Below are 25,494 nucleotides of genomic sequence, written 5' to 3' on the forward strand. Positions count from 1 at the left end.
CCGAGCTTAATGTCGGGATAAAAAGTATCCTATATTATTTCTGATACCTTCAAGAATATGTATAAAAAGTTTCATGAACATCGGTTCTGTAGTTTTCGCTTGAAAGCGTAACAAACAAACTTACATTCACATTTATAATATTAGTAGGGATAGGGATAGGGATGGTTGGCGAATAAATATGCTTGCGTGAATTACTCGCGCTACGAATGCTCGTAAGACGAAGTTCGCGAAACGAACGCTCCCGATGTGTACCCAGTGGCGTGCACACGGTATTTGGCCAGGGTATGCAAAAAGGAGGAAAATGGCATAAAATCCTGCCCCTTTATGAGTTATACAAAAAGTTTAGGTTAGCAGTGCTTTTGTGCATTTATGAAGTGCCACTGTGTGTACCGTCCTTAAATCGAACCTCCAAAGTCGGTTGCATACGCAGTTGCTGACTTGGTTCAAAAGTAGAGTTCGCCACGCAACCTTGCTGAGAGAACTTGGGTAAAATACGTTAACCTTGACGTCTGCATAACAAACAAAATAATAAAATAACTGCACAGCCAAACCGTTCTTGGCAAAATTTTGAATAGTAACTTGCATCCTCGTACATAAGGAAGACCGACGATACACGTGGGTTGGTTTTTAAAATCCTTTTTTATTATTAATTTTTAACTCTTTATTTGTACACCACTACACAGTTAGGAAAATAAAAGACGAATAGAGAGAAAAACAAAGACTAGAGAAGAATACAAAATGCGGCCTTATCGCTTAGAAGCGATCACTGCAAGGCAATATTAGGATTAGGATAAGACCGAGAACAAATAGGTGGTGTAGTATTAAAATAAACAAAAATTACACAAATAAAAATATACATATATGAAATAAATATAAAAATAATAGCTCTCAGAAAAATACCACATCATAATTTATATATTAATTAATATACATATTAATATATAAATGAAGTGGTATTTTCCGAGAGCTATCATTGTTTTCCTAAGGAAATAAAAGGATTTTTTAAAGTGTATAATAACGGGAAGTCTCACGTGCAACAAAGTTACATAATAATTGAAACTGTGTTAATTGCATTATAACTAATGAAATTTAAATTGAATTTAATTGAATTTAAATTTTATTTATAAATACGTAGGTACTCCTACATAATTTTTAGGTGGTGCCAACTAAAATGTAGTAAGTTTTTAGTAATTTACTACCTTTTTTGGCGGCCGATTGGCGCAGCGGGCAGCGACCCTGCTTTCTGAGTCCAAGGCCGTGGGTTCGATTCCTACCACTGGAATATGCTTGTGTGATGAACATGAATGTCTTTCATTGTATGGGTGTTTATATAATGTATGTTATATGTATTTATGTATATTATTCATAAAAATATTCATCCGTCATCTTAGTACCCATGACACAAGCTACGCTTAGTTTGGGACTTGATGGCAACGTTTTGTCGTAGTATATTTATTTATTTATTTATAAAGAGGAATACGAGTTACGAAGTAAAATATAAATTGTTAGTAATAGTAACATTTAATAGACTAGGTATAGCTTATTGAATATTGTATAGAAGGCGTTACTTTGCGGAAATCCATGATATATTATCAAAATTAAGCTTAATTTGCTATACTCCGCGAAAAGCAGGAGAATCTGTGTGGTGTAATTTATAATTTCTTCAATCCTTATACTCCACACCACACAGATCCTCGGCAATACACCCTCTACGCACGTTTCGTTCCGAAACCGGAGCATCATCAGGAGATGTTGACTTTACAATGAATAATTGTTTAGTCAACTTAACGCGGAGTATAGCATATTAAGCTTAATTTTGACAATAGCTTATTAAAGCAAAACTTCTTTATCGGCGTTGGAAAAATTTACCGTCACATTTTTACGTTACGCGCCATCTTTTTCTTGCCCCTACCACGGTTGATTCGAGTTTATTAGAACTTCAAATGCATCACAAAATTTAAACGAACACGAGCAGAAGGTGTAGGATTATATCATAATTCGAATGATGTTGTTAACATTGTAACTTCATCGATAGGTTTTTCTGTTCTTTCTCCTGACTTTCATGGGTCACTAGCTTCAGCAGTTGGTTATTTCTGTATGGCTCAATGCCAAATGGAAAATGGGATGATAATTTTGATTATTGCACTATATATATCTCCTAATCAGAAGTTGGACGATATTATTAATTTTATTCACCATTCATTGTTGTCATAAGTGGCTGTTCCTTTTTACTCGGTAACAATAATGATAAAATACCGATGATTTTAAGTGGAGTTTTTAATGTCGAATAAAGAAGTTACTCTTCTATTGTATAGAAGCAGGCTTTACTTTGCGGAAATCCATACAATGAATAATTGTAAAGTCAACATCTCCTGATGATGCTCCGGTTTCGGAGCGAAACGTGCGTAGAGGGTGTATTGCCGAGGATCTGTTTGGTGTGGAGTATAAGTATTGAATAAATTATAAATTACACCACACAGATTCTCCTGCTTTTCGCGGAGTATAGCAAATTAAGATTAATTTTGATAGTTACTCTTCTTACTTGCGTATTCTAAGTACGCGCACAATTTTTTTTTTGTCTGTAGAAAATACACCTTTGTTGTACCGATGCCGCGGCATCGTACTGGAACATAAAAACGCTTGGCGCACGTCTTTATCGGTACGGTGGTATCTAGCGAAGGTCAAAGCAATCCGTACTCCATACCGGATATTCAATTGCTTAAAAACGCGCATAACTCCGAATAGTCAGTCAGTTGACGACCTCACTGACGAGGTGTAGTCTTATGACTGGGAGGTCCTGGATTCGATCCTTGGCGGTGGTAATTTGAGTTAGGGGACATGTTTAGTTACACCCCCCCTACCAAGAAGTCCGTGCAGCCGAGCGATTTAGCATTGTTGCAATGCTGTATTGAAATCGATTAGGGGGTAATATTACTTCCGAACCTCTAACAGGGTAGCGCGCTATATGCATCATCACTTACCACCAGGTGAGATTGCAGTCAAGGTCTAACTAGTAGTGATATACATTTTATTCAGTGGTCAGACAGCATAGAAATCTCATGCTGGTTGAGTGGTTCTAAACTTGATATCATGAAATCGATCGCAGTTAGTTAATCTTAAAGACGGAAAGGTATATTATTTCTTACAGGGATGTACTCACTTTACACGTGTTTTTGACGGCCGATTGGCGCAGTGGGCAGCGACCCTGCTTTCTGAGTCCAAGGCCGTGGGTTCGATTCCCACAACTGGAAAATGTTTGTGTGATGTACATGCACGTTTTTCAGTGTCTGGGTGTTTACATGTAGGTATATTACAAGTATTCATGTATATTATAAATAAAAATATTCATCATATATAAGTACCTATAACACAAGCTACGCTTACTTTGGGGCTAGATGGCGATGTGTGTATTGTCGTAGTATATTTATTTATTTATTATTTATTTAATTATTTTATAATTCAGAATACTAGCTGCTGCTAGTTACTTTACCCGTGTTTTATCAGTTTTTAAAACGCGAAGGGAAAGGAATTTTTAATCTTAGGATTAAAAGTACTTTAGGCCCGTCTCCTCCGTTTTTTATTTTCTCTTATATGATTTGATGGGCTTTAAACTTCGCTAGGCATCACGTCCCGATAAAGGCGAGCCGCCAAGTTGCCTAGCGTTCCAGTACGATTCCGCGTAAAAGAGTGTATTTTCATCAAACAAAAGAAATGAAACTATAGTATATTAACCTACTTACCGGTATTTTAAATGTTACCAATTTTTTACATTTTAGTCAAAAATATGTTTCAAAATTTTGAAAATGTACTATCTTCTAAAAATCACACTGGAGTAGTGTGTTTTCTTGGTTAAAAATATGTATGATTTATAAATGGAATTTAAATAAATATTCGAATTAACCCAGTATCAAATATAGAACTTCTCATAAAAACTAACTTCCATAAAAAAAGAACGCAACAAAAGGTGATTGTTTTAAGGTCAAAACCGCCCAAGGTCAACTTCCACTAACTAGTTTCAACCAGTTACAAGCGGTTCGACAAAAACATACCGACTACCGCCTATATTATAGATAAGAATATATGAATTCACTTTATAGCAGTCAAAGTGACTGCTATAAAGTAAATTCATATATTTTTAGTCAAAAAGCTCTGCCCAAACCATAAAATATCTGTTTTAGATTCAAAAACGTAAATTTCTTACCTGTTTTAATAAGAGGGATACAATATTTTCAAAAAAAAAAAAAAGTATGTTAATAACATTTACTAAATAGTAATTGTTATAATAAAATAAAATGACAAATGAGAACCGACTTTTTTTTTTTCTTAATTTTTTTATGGAGGGTTTGTTCAATTCTGAACATTTCACCCTCATCGGAGCTACTTAAAGGATATTCATTAGTTTTCTGGCCTCCTTAGATAATGGATGCGCCCAAACAGTGTTACATACCAGATACCGACTTTGTAAAACAACTAAAACGAAGAATTAAATATTTTTAAGTTGGCGCCCAGTAAAATGGAATTAATGCCTTTTAATGCATTTTAGATGTTTTACAAAATCGGTTATTTTTTGATAAATGAAATTTTTTAGTAGAGAGGCTTGCAGTTACAAAAGTCATTACATATTTGAAAGTTTATTGTTCATAAAAACATTTCTAAATTTAAGAAAAAATGTGGCTGCAATAATTTGAACATTAGAAGTTTGTTTTGTTTGTTTTAAAAATATCTTTATTTATTAAATAATTGTATTACAGTTCATATCCTACTGACTAGCCTAGGGTAAACGAATAAATAATATATTACTTTTACAACTTTACATCATATAATCTAAACATTTTCAACAACTTATTGAGCCACATAAGAGATGATAATAACTTGTTTTACGTAGACCTTAGTACAGACGTACGATTATTAATAAAATTAAATGCATTTAATTGCTCATGACATTAATCCTATATTTATAAATTAAACGAGGGTAGCACTCGGAACTATGCAACAGTTACGTACAAAGCATTCACTCAGTCGTCGAGGAAGTAGTGATGTGGTAGTCGGTACCGATTGTACTTATCGATATATGATAAGTCTTTATACCGGCTTTTGCCAATTGCGAACACAAGCCAATCTTTATGTACAAACCTTGTATATAAAACAAAAAAATGTCTACCCATTGACATCTTGGAGATGTCTCTTAAGAAGTTCAAGGTATGTATTAAACGTAAGCTTATAGAAAATTCCTATAAAGTACTAGTATTGCTCTAACTAGGTTGCAACCAGGTACAACACAAGAATATATCTTGTTTTTATTCTACTACAAGTTAGCCCTTGACTGCAATCTCACCTGTTGAATCGATTACCCGGTAATCGATAGTGCAGTAAACTGCACCATCGATTACCGGGTAGCGGGCTAACCTGTTAGGGAGCACAGCAGTTATATTAAACCGTACCCCTAATCAGTTTCTACGCTGCTTAGCCGCACACGTTTGCGGGTACGGTGGTAATAAGCGAAGGTCAAAGCCACCCACCCATACTTCATACCGAACATTTAATTGCTTAAAAACGCGCATCCATACTAATACTATAAATGCGAAAGTGTGTTAATTTGTCCATCAATAACGCAGCAACGGAGCAACGGATGAATTTGTTTTTTTGTATAGAGATAGTTTTTGGGCCGGAGAGTGACAAAGCCTACTTTTTATCCCTTAAAAAGCAAAGTTCTTATGGGAATATAAGCTTATTCGCTCACAAGGGTCCAGAAATAGTGCACTGTTCTGTATTCATCGGTGTGCTATTCCTTCTGGCAAAAAATTTCAAATTATCACGCGAGGAAAGCCGCGGGTAAAAGCTAGTAACTCCAGAAAGTCAAAGATTTTGTCGACCTTCCTGGCGCATTGGCGCTGTGGTCTTATAAGTGGGTGGTTTTGGGTTCGATGTCTGAAGTCGAACTAGCCAAGATGGCGGATAGGTACATACCGTTCGCAATCGACAGCAGATATGTCTGCTTCACAGCTGGAGCCGCTGGCGACCAGCCGGCCTGTCTTCCTGAAGAAGCGTCGTCGATTCTTCTCCTCTAAGCTCGTTTCCACTATGGACGCCGTTGACGAGTTGGTGAACTCTTGCGGTTCCATTTTGTGATGCCTGGAATATTTGAACAACAACTTCAACAAGCTTTCACTTTTAGCAAAAATATTCAAATGACCCGATTACGACGTTGAAAGTCAAAGTCAAACATACCTTTTTTCAAGTAGGCCCATAGGTGGCACTTTTGATGCGCACATTACATGAGAAGTACATGGTAGTGAGAAGATAGCAATAACCATATTCGTAAACTTAAAACGAAAGCTCGTAGCTTTCGTTCGGTTCCAAACGCGTCCTGGTCTAACAAGAAGCCCACAACAAACCTTTTTTTTGTTATCACCATCTCACATCGTCATTTAGAAAAGCAACCTGGTTATAGCAATAATTCACACCCAAGCTTTTTTATGGTATCGTCGATTACGTAGTCCTTTGTTTGTTTGTTTGAAAGCTGTATTGCAAACACATTATATACAAAGTAAACACATACACAGAAGAAACTTAGAAAAGAAAATAGAGCGTGCAAAGGCGGTCTTATCACTAAAGCGATCTCTTCCAGACAACCTTTGACGTTAGTCCTTTATACTATAATAATTATTTATTTTTCATGATTTCCAAGAGACCCTCCGACGGGAACTATCATTATTTATTTTATTTAGAATTCGGAGGAAATGTGAACTGTGAATCTGTGATTCTATCCCTGCTTTTCAATCATAAAATTTCTGCCTCACAAAAATAAGTCATTTAATATCATGACAATCTTATTTAGATAAACCTCGCACTCTACATATACTATACTACTACTCTATATATGAACTCTACATATAAATATATATATTTATTTATATTTATTTATATGCACCACCTACCTCCCTTCTTGAGCTGTGTTTTAAATCTTTGGTTGCCTGGAAGAGATCGCTATGTAACGATAAGGCCGCCGAATAGTATACAATTCTTCTATTTGTTTACGTGGTGTACAATAAAAGTGTATTCATTCATTCATTCATTCTACAGCATTTGGGATTGGGAATCATAGTTTAGGGATGATTAAAAAAAAGTTTGCTATAGAGTACATACATACACACAGTCCGAAAAAAATAGAAGATGACGCATACAGTTTTCTCTTTATCCGATAGTATGATACTTTGATAACCGTTTAGCGCTTCACTATTCTAATAAGATATATAATCAGTAGATAAGGTAACTCACCTGCTAAATAATCATTTTTACTACAAATATCACACAAATAACGGCACAAAATGAATAACGGCCACTTCTGCACTATCAAATAAATAACTAATGCATTTTTATTTATTGAAATACCCGCATCGTAGTATTTTTTGTCAGTTACAAAATGCATGAACGAAAGATTTAATACTTAGTTATTTTTCATTTCGTACAATTTCAAAAAATACTTGTGATTAGTTAAACACTAATTAATTGTTAAAAATAATACAAAAGAGACTGTTTTGCTTCGAGTCGACATACGTATTATGCGGTTTTCAGTTCCTAAGTAGAGTATTCGATATATTAGAGTTCAATGTCATTGAAACCTTACAAAGCGATTCCAAAACTGTAAAGTGGATTATTGATTAGGATTGCAGGTTAACATAAATCCACAGGCATTCATTTGATCTTTAACAATTCAAATAGGAGTACATAATAAATTATTTAAAACTATTATATTTTTTATAAACTGTAGGTGCAGCTATATCAAGCAATGGAAAGAAAAAGAAGCTTTACAGAACTATTATTAAAACTTATTATAATTGGTATGACCACGTAATTTTAGTGTGCATTACATATTTATTTACTCATATAGTAAGAATCGTAAGTACCCTTAAAATAAAATTTGTTTTAGCACCATCTATCGTGTTATAGATGAACTACTACATTATAATCTTACATTGCTGTTGGAGCAAGGTTTACAGCAGTACAGTTGAAGCATTACAGATGGCGCTGTTTTAAAACAAATACTGAAATGCTTGCTGATTATGCGAATTTCGTGTCTCATTTTTCTGCATACATTAGAAAAAGACAGACTATCAGAACCTATGTCGCCTAGAACTTGTCCCTTTTAGTTATTGGTTTTCCTGCTTATGTTTAGGTGGTGAAAAATCACGGTCCTGACTTACAATCATATATTTCGTGTTATTTTCCGATGTTGTTGTGTATATTGAGAGAAAAAATTACAGAAATGTCGATTTGACCAAAGCCTTCTATCACAAGCGCTATGAATACAAAGTGTTTTTGTCGGTTTTATTGATTTTGACGTAATCGTGGATTTGTCCTGTTTTCGAATGCTAAAAGCGGAGCTAAAAGGTTGGTATTTTTATTATGTCTGACGTTTTTTTATGCCTTAGCTTAATTCATGTTCTATTAAGTTCCTAAAGTAAACAATATGATTTTTGGAATTTTAAAGTGTATAGAATAATTTCTCACGTTTGTGTCTTAATACCCATAAAGCTAATAAGATAATATTTTTGCTTCTTCTGGCCGTGAGTTCAATTTCATTTAAAATCGTAAATACCTTTCCTTACATTTTTTTTCTTCAATTATTTTGGACTTTCATCCTACACGGATATGCCAGCCCTTTCAACCCTTAAATAACTTAGGCAAAAAAAAATAGTTTTAACAGATACAAAATAATTATTATTTATTCAGTTGTTAGTTCAAAACCAGTAAAGTATACTTAAAAAAAAAATTAAAGTATCTGTGTGTGATTTGAAATAATTGCATATGATTAGGTATTCCATTGCTATCACTACAGTGATTTTTTGAGACCTTCCTGGCACAGTGGTGAGCGCTGCGTTCTTTTAACCTGGAGGTCCCGGGTTTGATCCCTAGCAGGGATGATATATAATATATAATTGAGTTTCTCTGGTCTGATATATCATATATAATTGAGTTTCTCTGGTCTGGCGCAGTGCAAGGCATCGGCCGTTACTACCCTAGTTACTACCCTACGGTCCCACAAAACCTATTAAGGTTATAGTTTTTAGCTCGCTATCATCTTCTAGTGCATCATCAATGTCAGCAGGTCTAGATTGCAGTCTTGGGCTAACCTCTAATGGGAAAATAAACGCATCTATATATATTATTTATAGGTACAAACAACACTGCAGTAGAGTTTGTTTGTTTGTTTATTCAAACCCGATACATAAGTCTCTGGAATTGAATAATGTTTTTTTGCATTCAATAGTCAAACACTTACGGAAGGCTATGGGCTATCCAGCTTTTTTTAATTTTTCACTTCTAAGCGGGTTGACGGCCGATTGGCGCAGTTTGCAGCGACCCTGCTTTCTGAGTCCAAGGCCGTGGGTTCGATTCCCACTACTGGAAAATTTTTGTGTGATGAGCATGAATGTTTTTCAGTGTCTGGGTGTTTATATGTATATTGCTATTTATTTATGTATTTTATTCATAAAAATATTCATCAATAATCTTAGTACCCATAACACAAGCTACGCTTACTTTGGGGCAATGTGGCGATGTGTGTTTCATCGTAGTATATTTATTTATTTATTTAAATTGAGGATGAAAGACTGTATCAGAGTTCGTAATTTTTTTTAATTTGAAAATTGGTATTTATTCTACGGAAAATCCATATGAAATTTCCGCGTGATTTTTTGAAAAACTGTATATCACTTCAATTTCCATTTATTTGCATTTCACATTACGTTACTCATAATAATATCACAATAATGAAAAGCAATTGTAACGAAAACCCTTTTAAGGGCGCAGCAATTTGCTGTTGGTCTACTTCGATTGCTAACTATGGACGCTATAGTTTGACATAGCTTCCTCGAAATTAGGAATTATTATATTATAAAATAATCCTTTGCTTAGCCGCCATTCTAACACTCGGGTTAGAATGGCGGCGGCCATTAGTTTGATATACCTACCTAACTAAGATTTCTTATCTCAGTTATATTCAAGTTCGGAGGCACTTTAATGGGTAGGTCAAATTAACCTGTTTCTATTTTAATTTATCGTTTATTAAACCTGTACGTACCTATGAGCGTCGACCGACAAAAAACAAATTGCACCTTTTTAAGTATTTGATAAGTTTAGCACAATAACGTGCTGTTAATTTGAATGCTGTGTTGAACGTGCTGTGAATTATACGATGTTACGAGAAGGAACGTTAAATTATTAAAATTAAAATTAAACATATGTAATTCTCTCAGGAACATCCTCAGGATTAAGAACACACAGAAACCGTGTACCCGACTAATATTGAAGCATCAAAACCACTCCACTTTAGTCCTAATGTTTCTCGAACAGGCGGTTACTCACTAAAGATTTTAAACTAAGATTTTAATGGATAATCAACATTTCATAAGTGTCTTTCAACGTGTAGGTACATACTACAATAATATTATGGGATTTGTCGATATCACGGGCAGAATCTGATCTGATCTGGGCAGTCAGATTCTACGCGTGACTTCCGACTTGACGTCTCGCACCTCCGCAGTTCCGTTGTGACCACGATCCATGCGACTGGGTCGAAATATCGACAAATCCCGGAATATTATCGTGGTATATACCCGTTGAACTATACTTAAGGAACGGCGGTTAGTCACTTCATTCCATTTAAACTTAACCATAATATGGGAAAAATGGGTAAAGGTTGTGAGCTAGCAACATTTCTCCGGTTTGGAAAGCACTGGTTACAATTATGGCTGAATGAGGGTTCTGTATGTTATTAATTCTTTGGGAACGTCACAATTTAATAGACTCGCGAACCCTAAGAATATTAAATTTAACAACAAGTAAAACCTATCAGGTAGGTACCTACTTAGGTTTCTTTTCGTCGGCTGACAAAACAAATTACCCTGATTTTGGTAATGTTCTTTTAATAGGTAATTAATTAATATAATAGGAGTAAACGATCGCTAAAATAGTTTACACCGGCTCATAGAAATAGGCGGGCGTCGGCTATTTCAAAGACTCGGCATGTACTGTACACCCACACACTTTTAAACACTAAATCGGCCGTTAACCTTTATGTAATGGTGTTAATACTCTTATTATAGGTATTTATGTTTTTTATTCTATCTCAATATTAATCTGTTGATTACCCTATGATTTAATAGTATGGAAGATTAACGTACCGTCATGACTAGTGGTAGGAATAAATAGGTAGAGTATATTTACCTAAACTTGAAGAGAACTATTTCCTAAAATCAATAATTTAAGAGAAAAAATGTGTGTGTACTTATACAATAACAAAATAAAAATCTTTTCTAAAAAATTTCCTTTTTACTTATTCTACGTTTGTAGAAAAAACTAAACTAACAATAGAAAAAAGACATTTCATAAATTGAAAGTTTATTATAACGCACTATCTAGTTAAATAAAGTTTATTTAAATATCACAAAAAAAAAAAAATCTACATAATTAAAGAAATGGACATAATAAACACAATTAAATTTGGAACACTAATGGGCATGTTAGGTTAGTTATCGGAAAACCAAGTTTCACTAAACAATTAAATTTGCGATTTTGACAAACCAAAACTTGTAGCTAACGCTAGGGTGTCGGTTCTTTGTGACGGTGTGCGCGCGCATCGTAAAAATTTACTCTCATAATTTTTCCCTAACGCGCCTAACTAAAAGATGTATAACTTCATTAAATGTAATTTTTTTATAAATAGTAACGTAGTGACAACCATAACATAAGCTGTATCTACATAAAAGCACACACGTTTATACCTATCCATTCACACCTATACATTTTACACGAGTAAATGTGATTTCAAGTAATTACAGTTAGGGTTGGAAACTTTTTAAAGATACTTTTAAAGACTTTAGAGATTTACTTTTAAGATTTAAGTATGAGAAAATATATAAGTTATTTGACATTTTAATTAATTATCTAAGTCGAGTAGGGTAGAAGTATTAATTATACGTTTTATCGGTTGTTTCCTAGTAAGGGTGCTCATCTACACCTCTTTAAATTAGAGCTTGTTTTAATGTAATTGGTGGTATTGCAAAATTGCATTTAAATATTTGTGCAGTTAAAAATGAAGACCAGGCTGACGTCAGTAACATACCTCGGTTTCACGGCGATGGACAGACGCTTCTCAAATTCTATGCTACCCTGGTTGCTGCGCGAGATTCGAGCTACTGGCGTTAGGGAAAAGGTTGGTTGTTTTTGAATGCCATTTCCTATTTATTTTTTTAATAAGGGATTCTCTTATTTTTCTCAAGTGTTGAAGCGTTCTATTATACTAAGATAAAAGTAAAAGTATAATAATTGTTTAAAATACAATGTTTCACTACTATACTTGTTTTTTAGTAAAAAAAAAGTTAGCTGTCACTCTATGTATTGCGTATATTACCTTTAGCATAACACTCAAAAGGGGATATTATAAATCGAACGAATCCAATACTAACATAAAATTCTAATATCTGGCGACATATTAGAAACTATAATACATAACCGAGGCTTGTAAAAATTAATAAAGCGTGCGAATAGAAATACTGAGTAGGCATATTATATAATAAGTGAACAACTTAAAATCCGAAGTGGAGAACTTCGGCTTTTACTATATAATAAATTCGCTAAGTTAGTACTTGGAAATCGGGTTCATTTTGTGTCTTTGTGGCATAAAGACTGAAATCGAATCTGGATTAATCACTTTTTATTAATTGTACTGATGATTTTTCTTGTTCACAGTTAAGCGTAGCTATAGAAGATGGATGTCTTAAAGCTTACAATGGAAACTTCGAGCCTGTATTAGTACATCGAGCTGTAGATATTTTGAGGTATGTAGAAAAACTAAATCCTTATCATGATCGATCCATTACCGGTTCCACTACAGGACGCAGGTCTCCTCCCGAAATAAGAAGGTTTAAAGCCGTATTTCACCATATTTGCGAATTGGTAGACTTCAAACTCCTTTGAGAAATCTCAGACAAAAAGATTTCTTCACGATGTTTTTCTTCACCGCTAAAGCAAGTGTTATTTATAAAGTCTTATTTTATAAGTGCGTATATCTCCGAAAGATTGGAGGCCCGTGCGTCAACGGAAGTCGAAGCCTTAGCCACTAGGCTATCTCCACTAAATCCTTCTCAAAGCTAACTCATTTTAAACTAAACTTCAATTCCAATGACTTAAACCGCGTTTTTTTGCATCTCTATGCAAAGTTTTGCCAAGATGGTTGCGCTATAGAGCCGATCATAGGCTGTAGACAAGTTTTTTTTTTTTTTTCAAGCAAGCGTTACTTTGCGGAAATCCTTGATATATTGATATATTCGGAGCGAAACATGCGTATAGGGTACATCGCCGAAGATCTGTTTGGTGTGGACTATAAGGATTGAAGAAATTATTAAATACACCATACAGATTCTCCTGCATTTCGCGGAGTATAGCAAATTAAGCTTAGTTTTCATGATAAATTTGCGTTCACCAGCTAAAGAACGACATCAGGGAAGTTTACCCCCAGCCGATTTTTAAATCATAAATCAATTATTTGTAATGCTATTAAGACGTCGAAACGAACTCATTTTTTTTGCAAACAGGTAAAAATAAGTTCAATATAAAAAAAGAAATCAATCTTCCAAACCTGCGATTTTTTATCCGTCAAAGTCTTGCGTCACAGAATATTTTATTATTGATTTTCATATTTTTGAAGGTGAGTTAGAAATAGGTTTTTTATTGTTGGTTTTAGTGGCATTAAACACTGATACCTGAGTCTGGTTTGACGTCACAAAATACTTTGCGTGCGTAGTTAAGAATCAACTTCGCAGTGAAAGTGTCTTTGTTTGTTAATTTGTTTGTCCTTCCTTCACGTCCTAACGAAGCAAGTAATCAACTTTATTTTTGGCATTTAGTTAGTTCAAAGGACGGAGAGTAACGAAGGCTACTTTTTATCTCAGGAAAACAAACGGTTCGCGGATTTGAAAAAAACCGTATTTAACGCGGACGAAGAACGTGGGAACTGCTAGTCCTACTAATATTATAAATGTGAAAGTGTGGATCTTTGTTACTCAATCGGTTGAACGGATTTGGATGATATTTGGCATGCATGTATAGCCTTTGACATGGAAAAGAACATAGGCTACCTTTTATCCCGATTCCTTTAGTGGTTCCCGAGGGGATGTTTAAAATTGTTATCGTCCTTAACCGCGGGCAAACAGCTTCGAAAATGACATGTACTTTCTATACCAATCTCTAAAATAGTTTCCGTGGTAGGATTAAAAATCGTTAACGAACGAAGTTGTAGACCTATTTCTGAAGTCCACGCAGACGAAGTTGCGGGCAGAAGCTAGTATTCTAATAAAAAACATTCCAAGATAGTTTACAGTCAGTAAAACAAATAGGCCATTTTTAAAAAATGTCGCATATCGTCGGAATAGCTTTGCAGTGTTGGCCAATCTTGAAGTGAAAACACCTTCAAATATAAGAGCGTGGAAAGATACTGCGTAACTATTCCGACGTCGTCAGAAGCTTTTAACAGTCCACTGCTGGACTAAAGGCGACTGTTAAAGGCTTCTGACGACGCAACCGTCCGTAAGGCGAGGACATAACGGATGGTTGCTCATAATCATCACGCTATGCAGACGGATTCGTGATCGCATTGGATGCAGTAGAATCACAGAGGACTCTTCTGCCTGATCGCGTTTGGAACCCTCGTAGTTTTAGTTTTAACTTGACGAATTTATTTATCGCCATCAACTCACTCCTATGTCATATTTCACATGTAATGGTCGCATCAAAAGTGCCATCTATGTGACTATTTGAAAAGGAATTTGATAAAGAAATATTGGACTTTGATCTCCGTTTTATTCTCTTAGTCGCCTTGAACGATTCCCGCGGGAAGAGTAGGTTTGACAACTGTATTCTGAGCTGCCGGCACTACGCAGCAGATTACGACGTTATGCCATGTTTATTAATGCCAATGTAAATGTCATAAGTGTTGGGAGCTCTGCACACTCAAATTGTAGACGAGTTCATATACCTAGGAAACACGCTCTAGGAAACCGCCGAATCCGATTCGGAGGGGCAGCGTTCGGGAAACTTCGGGACATATTTTAGTCCAAAATCCCTCAGTCTTCGAACAGTGCGTGTTGCCAGTGATGACGATGATCTGAAACATGGTCGCTTACTATGTGCCTCATAAGAAGGCTCAGAGTTACTCAGCAACCAATGGAGAGAGCTACGAGGAACAGATCCGTAGAAGAACGAGAGTTACCGACATAGCTCAACGAGTCGCGAAGTGGCAATGGGCGGAGAACCGTTTGACATTGGGGACCTACGGTGCTGGAATGGCGACCCCGCACCGGTAAACGCAGCGTAGGTCAGCCCCCAACGAGGTGGATAAATGACATCAGGCGAGTCGCTGGGAGCCGCTAAGGGTGGCCTCGTATTGTGGAATTCCTTACAAGAGACCTATGTCCAGCAGTGGACGTGAATTGGTTGAATTGATAATGAAGATGATGAAGTGGCTCTGATAGGCCTACATGAATAAAGAATTTTCAATTTGAATTTGAATGAGACCCTAAAGATTTTAACAATAGATGTATTTAAAAGACCTTTGTAAGACCAAAACCGGGACGTTAATTCCAGCATATTTGACGCCCGACTTAATAGTTATTGAATTATTATAAAGAAATAAAGAAACTACGACAATACACACATCGTCATCTAGCCCCAAAGTAAACGTAGCTTGTTATTTGTATTAAGATGACTAATGAATATTTTCATGAATAATATACATAAATACTTATAATACACATATAAATACCCAGACTCTTTTACCCAGATTTTCGAGTCGTGGGAATCGAACCCACGGCCTTGGACTCAAAAAGCAGGGTAGCTGCCCACTGCGCCAATCGGCCGTTTAACCAGTCAGCAGTTATACGTACTACGTTTTTATTCATTACCTAGTAAAATATAGGTTACGTATTAAACTGACTCCAAGAGCTCAATATGCATGGAGCCTCGACCTAGATTTTAGACCTAGATAGAACAACCTATACTACCTTTGTTGACGTAAAACATTATGCATTCCTAGACCTAATGGTGTTAAAATGGCCTTACAAAAAACGTATATTTGTGGATATATTTATATATATAATGTATATAATATTTGTATGTGTACCTTTTGGTAATTATGTACATATATACACTCTTGGCACTATCCTGTTATCTTGCTGTAAGTCATATCTAAAAAGGTTATCTGTAAGAGATAGCTTGCAGCAATAAGGCCGCCTTTGCATATTTACAATGTGTTTTAATTTAAACTTCATACAGTTTCTTTTCCTTTATGTTATGCGTGCAATAAAGTGTTTTTTCTGTTGTTAAGTGATGATGCAGTCTAAGATGGTAACGGGTCAACCTGTTACTGAAGTTTGATTTAAAACCATACCTCCCACCGGTTTGCACGCGACATCGTACCGGAACGTTCAATCGCTTGGCGGAACTTGTTTGTCGGTAGCGGGGTAACTAACTACGGCTGCAACCAGGGAAAATTCTGAATTATAAATTCCAATTTTCCCCTGCCGGGGATCAAACCTGGGACCTCCCAAATATTTGGGAGAATAATAAGAACATATTATTATATTCGGGAAATGGAATATAATAATGAAATATACAAGAACGGAACGCTCGCACTGAGCTACGGAAAACGGAGCACGGAAATAAGAATATCTTCACTCCTAACCACTAGGTTATCGGGGCTTGTAATAAAACACACTCTCAGGAGACCGAGTTCCATCTCAAGCACGCACTTATAATATCTTGAAGTTCCGATCGTTTACAAGTGAAATATCTCTTGCTTTAAAGGTGAAGAAAAACATCGTAAGGAAACCTGCATGCCTGAGAGTTCTGCATAACATTCTTAAAGAATGTAGAAAACTATACGGTATTTGAAGTTTTCTATCCGACGAGGTTATAGTTGTAATCGTAGAGTCGCTTTCGAGTGTGTAAACTTTGTGACGTGAGAGATGTGCAGCGTTAATATTGCTCTTTTTAGTTTTAATCTGTCCACCATAATAACATTTTTGTATTATCCAGTCAAATATTGTAAACGTAAAAGTATATCTGTTTGTTTGTTACCTTTGTACACATATATAGCTACAATGAATATTGCGCTTATATGCTATGCTCCGTGAAAAGCAGGAGAATCTGTACGGTGTAATTTATAACTTCAATCTATACCACCACACCAAACAGATCTTTGGCAATGTAGAGTACTACGCACGTTTCGCTAGAGCTGCGAGATAATTAACGACACTGGAGCGTCAGGAAATAATTAATAAATAAATAAATATACTACGACAATACACACATCGCCATCTAGCCCTAAAGTAATCGTTGCTTGTGTTATGGGTACTAAGATGACTGATGAATATTTATGAATAATATTCATAAATACTTATAGAATACTAGCTGTTGCCCGCGACTTCGTCTGCGTTTGATTTTGTTTTTAAAGTATTCAGTATCGCTAAGCTTTAAATGAGTATAGTAGTATATATATATATATAACTTGAAATAAAATAAAATGGCGACTATAATTAAAGATCTAAGCTATCCTATCTCTTAAGTTGGACCAGACTGCTCACGGTGTACCAATTTAATTTTAAATCGTTTGTGTAGTTTAGGAGTCCATCGCGGACAAACATCGTGACAGGAGATTTATATATATTAAGATAAATAAACACCCAGACACTAAAAAAACATTTATGTTCATCACACGAAGTGAACCCACAGCCAGTGGCGCTCATAGAGGGTATGCACAGAGTATGCAGATGATATAAAATGAAGAAAATCTCCAGTACTAGTTAAAAATACTTAGGCTAGGTTTTATATAACACTTACAATGCCAATCCTTAAGTTTTTATAACTCGTACCGGAGGTTTTCTTCATTTTATACCATCTGCACACCCTGTGCATACCCTCTATGCACGCCACTGCCCACAGCCTAGGGCTCAGAAAGCAGCGTCGCTGCGCACTGAGCCAATCGGCCGTCAAAAAGTAAATCTTTGTTAAATATTGAATAAATACTGTTTGTCCGTACAGAGCCAGTCAAGTGCCAGGGAGACCGAACGAGCTGTTCTACATACTCCTGAATGAGAAGGAGGGTCTGCTTCACTGCTATTTGTTCCGAGCCAGCACATCCAATGAGGTAAGTTTATCCATCAAAAGCCTATAATATTCCACTGCTGCTTCTGCTGGCAGACGGATTGGGGACCGCAGAAGATGGTAGAACAGAGGACGCTGCTGCTCGTTCTGTTATATTCCCTTAGTCGCCTCGTACGACACCGGGAAGAGGTGGGGTGGCAACAACTGTATTCTGATCTGCCGTGACACGGTTTATCACTACAGAGAACGGGTTTCCTCCCGTAATGACAAGGAGTTAAGGCGGTAGTCCACCACACTGGGCCAGTGCGGATTGGTGGACTCCGCACACCTATTCTCATAGGTGTGTTCAGTGAACATGATGTAGAACTCTCAGGCATGCATTCTGTACTCTATCTCCAACTACATTCATCAGATCTGCAAAAAAAAACACATATTATAACCTCTATAGTACAAAAATAATTATTTAAATCGGTTATAATTTGTCGGAGTTATGGTGTAAGATCGTCAAACACTTTAATTCCCTCTCCCAAAGGAACCGAGGTTAATGTCGGGATAAAAAGGACCCTATATTACTTCTAACACTTCCAAAAATATGAGTACAAAGTTTCATAAGGATCGGTTAAGTAGTTTTTGCGTGAAAGCGTAACAAACAAACTTACATTGACATTTATAATATTAGTAGAGAGTAGGGATAGGGATAGGGATATTAATATTTCATGTAAGTTTTTTGATTTAGTTTAGTTTTTAATTATTCTGTTATATAATAGTGTAGATGGGCATAGTTACCAAATAAAAAAAAAAAACAATTATTATTATTGAATATATTTTCCCAGAAAATTAATGAATGAATTAATAATAATTATATCTTTAGAAAGCTTAGATCATCTCGAGTGACAGTGCATATAATCTTAATATATATAAATCTCCTGTCACGATGTTTGTCCGCGATGGACTCTTAAACTACTTAACCGATTTTAAATTAAATTGGCACACCGTGAGCAGTCTAGTCCAACTTAAGAGATAGGTTAGCTTAGATCTTTAATTATAGTCGCAATTTTATTTTATTGCAAATTATTTGTCTATAATTAATTGACAGTCACGTGTTATATATATATATATATATACTTACTACTATAGTCATTTAAGGCTTAGCGATAAATAAATAAATAAATAAATAAATATACTAGGACAGTACACACATCGCCATCTAGCCCCAAAGTAAGCGTAGCTTGTGTTGTGGGAACTAAGATGACTGATGAATATTTTTATGAATTATATATACATAAATACTTAGAAAATACATATAAACACCCAGACACTGAAAAACACTTAATGCTCATCACACAAACATTTTCCAGTTGTGGGAATCGAACCCACGGCCTTGGACTCAGAAAGCAGGGTCGCTGCCAACTGCGCCAGTCGGCCGTCAAATACTGAATACTTTAAAAACAAAATCAAACGCAGACGAAGTCGCGGGCAACAGCTAGTATTTTATAAAAATCTAAGGGTAGGCATTGTATAATATAATATTGTGAGTTATAATCCTAACTATATCTTATCTGTTTGCTGGACCATTCCCCTATGCGAAGGTTAACAGAACACTAAGAATTGTAAAAATGTCACGATATAAATGTAAAAAAACACTTGATACATGGTTCAGGCGAGAACATGGGTAGAATTTTGGACCCAATTCTGTGTGTCCACGCAGACGATGTCGCGGGCAGAAGCTAGTTAGACGATGCAAAGACACCTTCTGGTGTCATAGTCGTTGTCATACGCTATCTATGAAGACACACCCCTCTTTATAAAAGGACGGTTTTGTCATAATGAAGTAGGTGCCTAAACGAAGTGTACATAAAACATTTACATAAGCTATCGCTGGCATCCATGTTATCGTGACAACGACAGATTAGGATATACTAATGGATGGACCATTTGACGGAGTAATTGAACCGCACCTGTTTGATTTGCAGTGTATTAGTGATGGAATGAGAGAGGGGATGGCAGGGAATTTGGAGACGGCCATTGAAATTTTCATGTTTGTATGATAAACATTTTTTCCGTGATCATACTTACGTTTTATCAAACGAATATACTCCCTTATTAAGTTAAGAATTGTGGTCGGGCAACTTTATCTAATCTTTCAAAATTCAAAAATTATAATTCACGTAAGTAAGACGTCAAGTCTGTCTGTTTGTAGTGACACTACCACTGGTTCGGAAGGCAGATTCTATCGAGAAGAAGCCGGCAAGAAACTCAGCGGTTGCTCTTTTCCAACATCAACTATTTACTTTTAACATTCATTTTTCTATCTTGTGAGAGATGAAAGAAATCGTCGTTATAAAGAAATTCATCAATTTTATAGTATCATCATGTCAACTATAGGATGTTTACTGCTGGACATAGGTATTGTATTATATTACCACACGCGACTCCCCGCGACGCATTTTATGTCGTCTATCCACCGTGAGGGGTCTGCAATTTTCGGTGTACATTATATTAAATTATAATAATACTACTATTATTTTTTCCCATGTTACTTAATTATTATTTATACTATACATTTAATATACAATTGTATTGGAACTGTATCCCGAATAGTTGTAATACGATTTAAATAGTCATTCATCAGTATAACCCGCGCCATCAAAGAATAGATTTATAAATTCAGAATCCGTCCGTGAAAAACTTAACGAAATAGGTGTACCTACTTACAGTTGCTTCGCATTATATTATAACAATTTAATCTATGTAAAACAAAACAAAAAAAAGTCGATATTAACAATTGACTTACTAGAAACGGACATAAATTGGTGAAATCAGCATATCGTCTTAGAAAAGTTTAGAAAACCTTTGTGGGGCTAGGTAAACGCGTTTATAAAATGATACCGAAGGTAATATTAGATTTACCTTTACATACGTTTAAAGAATAAAAACACGTATATTATATGCATCGGTTATACATCGGTTACTACTATTGATGAATTTCTCAATGACAAGGTTGCTTGGAAGCATGCGGCTCCGCTTTCATCTCACACAAGATTGAACAATGATTGTTAAATATTGCAAAATGATGTTGGAAAAGAGCAAGTGCTGAGTTTCTTGCCGGCTTCTTCTCGGTAGAATCTTTTCGAACCGGTGGTAGAGTCACTAGAAACAGATATACCTGACGTTTCAAAAGTGTTTATATTAAGAATTATTGTTAAGTTAAAGTCAAAGTCAATGAATAGTTATTAACAATTATTCATTGTAAAGTCAACATTTCCTGAGGATGCTCCGGTTTCGGAGCGAAACGGTACATTGCCGTCGATCTGTTCGGTATGCAGTATAAGGATTGAAAAATTATAAATTACACAATACAGATTCTCCTGCTTTTCGCGGACTATAGCAAATTATAGATGCATGCATGCATGGATTTCCGAAAAGTAACGCCGCTTCTATCCAATGTTTATATTAGGCCTACTTGAAATAAATAAAATTTTGAATTTGAATTTAACCTGTTTAATTTTTATTAGAACTTTTGGAGATACAGTGACTATACATTATATGAACTCTTTAATAATTATGTAATAACCTACCATACAAATGTCAAGCTTGATCACGTCGTGCTTCTTATTGTTAAAAGTTTTAATATGTGTACATACAAATATAAGTTTATTTTTTCTTCAATCACATTTAACACGCGCGAATAGCTAAGACTTATCAGAAGCTAAAGCGATGCTTCAGAATTGCTGAAGTCAGAAGTGAAAAGTCAGAAGGCAAGAAAGACTCCTCAAACCCACGTGTAATTTCACACCCGCGGAATGTTGCTAGCTCATAAATTTTCCCATTTTCCACATTGTATGGTAATCGTTTTTAACATTAGAGGTAAAATAATTACTGCCAACTGTTAAATAGAGTAAAGTGACTAACTGCCAGTTCGAGAAACACTACTAAAGTGGAGTGGTTTTTGACGCTTCAATATTAGTCGTGTACACGGTTTCTGTACGTTCTTAATTCTGTGCTCAAACCCGTTGACGACCATAGCTATCAAACAAAAAACCACCACGATTAACTTCAAAATCATTAAGTAGAGTTGCATGTCATAAACATGCAAATTTATTTATTTTCGCCTTTATTGGACGAAAAAATATATTTTTTAACTAAAGATTAGAGTTAAAGATGCATAGATATTGAGGTAATAGTTATTCCATCGAATGATGGTTCCATACAAAAACGTTTGTGTTTTTCAACCGAATATGCGACCTTGCTTGCTCGTTTGCCGTTTACCCTTGATCAAGCCTTGAATATAAAATATATTAATAAAATTGTATTTTTTCCTACAATACCATTAAAGGTGACAGAATCATAATTAATTAATTAAAACAAAACAATGCATGATTGACATTAATGCCGGAACAGTTAAGCGTCATGGGCCTTGAGTGTAATTTTAAATTTAGACAACCTATCGACAATTGTAATCAGTTGATCATCGTTTTTTAAGTGCTTCGGATGCCCTAAAGTAAAAAAAAAAACAATTGTCGATTGCATATTTTCTTTTGTTCGCGAAATAAAGCGCGTCATTTTCATCGATGCAACTTCAAAAGCAAACTTTTGCCGTACAAGACATGAAGTGAATTAAAAAAAAAACGAACCGTATTCAAAATTCAATTGAAATACGTTATTAAGTAACGATTAAACGATTTTTTGAAATAAAAATTTACGTGCTTTTATTTTGAAACATTTGTAAATTGTTCGGAAAGCAAGTGTACTTTTATTGTTTTTTCCTTTAAAATATTTAACAGTGAATTGTAAAATTTTTAAAACTTTACTTATTATTTCTTGCATAAAAAAAACATAACCTCAACCTTACGCTGCCTATTCAAAGTCCAAAGTACAAGAAGTGAAGTTATACTATATGTTAATTAATCAAAAAGTCATCAACTTGTTTGAACAGTTCGCCAAGATCGAGTGACGTACTAAACATCGTCATTACAGCCAAGCCGAGATGTTGAATTCAGGTTCAGTTTGGTATTCGCTGTCACAGAGGCCAGGCGTGTATCGAACGGTCTCTCAAATTTCGAACGCGGAGTTTTGGATTGGTGCCCTATTAATATTGCTCGCATGTGAAATGGACCTCTTATACTTTCACATATTACACAGTGTGGATATGGACTTATACTCTATATAGGTGATTTAAAAAGATAATCATTTTAAATTTTGAATTCGCGGAATGGAATCAAAATAGAATACGATTCGAATGCCAAACATAATATGAACGGTGCGCTGTGTTTAACAACCGAAAGTTAGAAGAGGGACAGCAGCAATTTGTGTATGTTATTATAGCTACAGTTGTACAACCATCTCTTTCTCTACCACGGATTGGGGTTTATACATATCGCACAAAACATTTTATATGTTTATTTAAACCAATGGGAATGAGATTCAGGCGTTCAATGTAAACAGAAAACATCTGATTGTGTTCCAATTTCAAATCAGGAGTTCTATTTTTGAAGTGAAAAATGTGGATTGAAAAAATTTAGATTTGTTTACATTGGTTTTAAAGGACTTTTTTTAGTATAGATAGAATAGAAAAAAAAACGAGAATTGAATAGAATAGAATTTTCCGAGTGTGGAAATTTTAATCGGCGCAATAACAAGTTTAATGATACCTGAAATCGATTTTTTATCGTCGAGGTGTTAATATACTTTTAATTGAGTGAAACAAACGCTATTTATTTAGAAAACAGTCAGTGAAGATTGTAAAGAAGGATTTTTGATATCGCCGATACAGTTGATGATGAAAATTTGAGAAACTGTAAGTATTAAGGTATCTTAGTTTGAACTATTTTAATCTGTACTGTGTGACCTACCACGAAGGAGAGATACGATTATTATACGTGTAAATAGTCTTTAATGCCATTTGTGTAATTCGTACGATTCATTTTAGGTAAATTTTTACATAATCTTATATCTTTAAACGAGCAATTCTTGTATATATATAAATGGAATCTCTTAATCGGCTCCAACGATTTTCATGAAATTTAGTATACAGGTGGTTACGGGGGCGATAAATCGATCTAGCTAGGATTCATTGTTAGAAAATGTAATTTTATTCGTGTTTTATCGATAAATAAATATATATATATATAATTAGAAACTTGGAATCGGCTCCAACGATTTTCATGAAATTTAGTATACAGGGGGTTTATTCATTTATATTGGAATCTCGGAATCTCGGAAAATTAAACATACGACTATTTTTTTAAGTCGACTCATTCGCGGACGAAGTCGCGCAGGTCCGCTAGTATTATTTAAGCTTTACTTGTTAATTTAGTTACTTTTAAGTATGTTATCTTATTTTCTCTGAAAAGCTACAGGACTAATGCCGCTTCGGTTTTCTTAATTACTGTTTTGATATTATTTCGTTCTGATTATTTAAAGTTTCTGGTTTCATTTTATTCTTAGCCTAAGATCTTAGTCTACAGAGATTGACATGTTTTTTTTTATTATACTATGGCCAAGTTGACCAAATTGTACTCTCTTGATACGTATTTATATCTTTGTAACTCCTTTTTTTTTTTCTTTTGTGTACAATAAAAGTGTATTCATTCATTCATTCATTATGACAATGCATAGCCATCTAGCTAGTAGCTTTTGTTATTGGTACTAAAATAGCTGATGAACATTTTTTAATAAAGAAAATACATATAAATACTTATTATATACATACGTCTGTGTACAATTAACCGAAAAAAATAATATTTGCATTAGAGATAATTAATTATATTGAAGCAAACAATGCAATGTCGCGCGGCGCGTAAATTCAAAATCTTTACTAATACTAAGTCTTAGACGTACCACCAATACCATCCTTTGCACTTTAAATGAGGACTTTAAAAATCCGTTTTTCAAGTATTGGTCTTGCGTGCACCGGTGCGAGAATAATAATTTTAGGTTTTAAATTACTTTTTTGTTTTTTTTTTCGTCTGCATTAACTTTATTTATTATTATCGTTATTATTGTCCTATAAAACAAATCTTTTAAAAATAAATAATAATTTTTATTATTTATTATTAATTCACAAAAGCATGTTTGTTGGTTTGTCCTTATGTCGCGCAGCAACAAGTCAATGGATTGAAGTTTTGTTAACATCCATGGCGAAGTGGTTATCGCTGTGATTGTATATATGAGAAGCGAGGTTCGATTTCCGGCAAGAGCCACTTAGGCACTCTTGGTAATATTATAAATGTCATAGTGAGTTCGTTTGTCTTTCTTTCACGCTCTTAACTAGGCAACGCTGTTATTAGAGAAACGGCTATAGTCTAGTGGGAAAGATTTCGGCCACCTCGT

The 25,494-nt window shown here is 35.0% G+C and overlaps 2 protein-coding genes across 5 annotated transcripts in view; one reads left to right on the plus strand and one right to left on the minus strand.

The window, feature by feature from the left end:
* LOC120628412 (P protein-like) overlaps window positions 1-7,411 on the minus strand; it is a 78,819-nt gene extending 71,408 nt beyond the window's left edge. The window contains exons 1-2 of one of the 2 annotated variants that reach the window (XM_039896768.1): window positions 7,279-7,411; window positions 5,968-6,132 (exon numbers count right to left, since the gene is read on the minus strand). In XM_039896768.1, the coding sequence (XP_039752702.1) occupies window positions 5,968-6,122 (155 nt within the window). In that variant the 5' untranslated portion in view covers window positions 6,123-6,132; window positions 7,279-7,411. Of the gene's footprint in view, window positions 1-5,967; window positions 6,133-7,278 lie in introns of those variants that run through there. The other variant, XM_039896769.1, reaches the window with a different exon arrangement.
* A 750-nt stretch (window positions 7,412-8,161) lies between these two features.
* LOC120628247 (TBC1 domain family member 1) overlaps window positions 8,162-25,494 on the plus strand; it is a 63,589-nt gene continuing 46,256 nt past the window's right edge. For 2 of the 3 annotated variants that reach the window (XM_039896525.1, XM_039896526.1), the window contains exon 1: window positions 23,191-23,959. Coding sequence is in view for 1 of the 3 variants with exons in the window: in XM_039896524.1 (XP_039752458.1) it covers window positions 12,098-12,217; window positions 12,754-12,842; window positions 18,100-18,205 (315 nt within the window). In the remaining 2 variants the exon portion in view is untranslated. Of the gene's footprint in view, window positions 8,392-12,091; window positions 12,218-12,753; window positions 12,843-18,099; window positions 18,206-23,190; window positions 23,960-25,494 lie in introns of those variants that run through there. The other variant, XM_039896524.1, reaches the window with a different exon arrangement.

Source organism: Pararge aegeria, chromosome 12, assembly GCF_905163445.1.
Source record: "Pararge aegeria chromosome 12, ilParAegt1.1, whole genome shotgun sequence".
NCBI classification, from domain to species: domain Eukaryota; kingdom Metazoa; phylum Arthropoda; class Insecta; order Lepidoptera; family Nymphalidae; genus Pararge; species Pararge aegeria.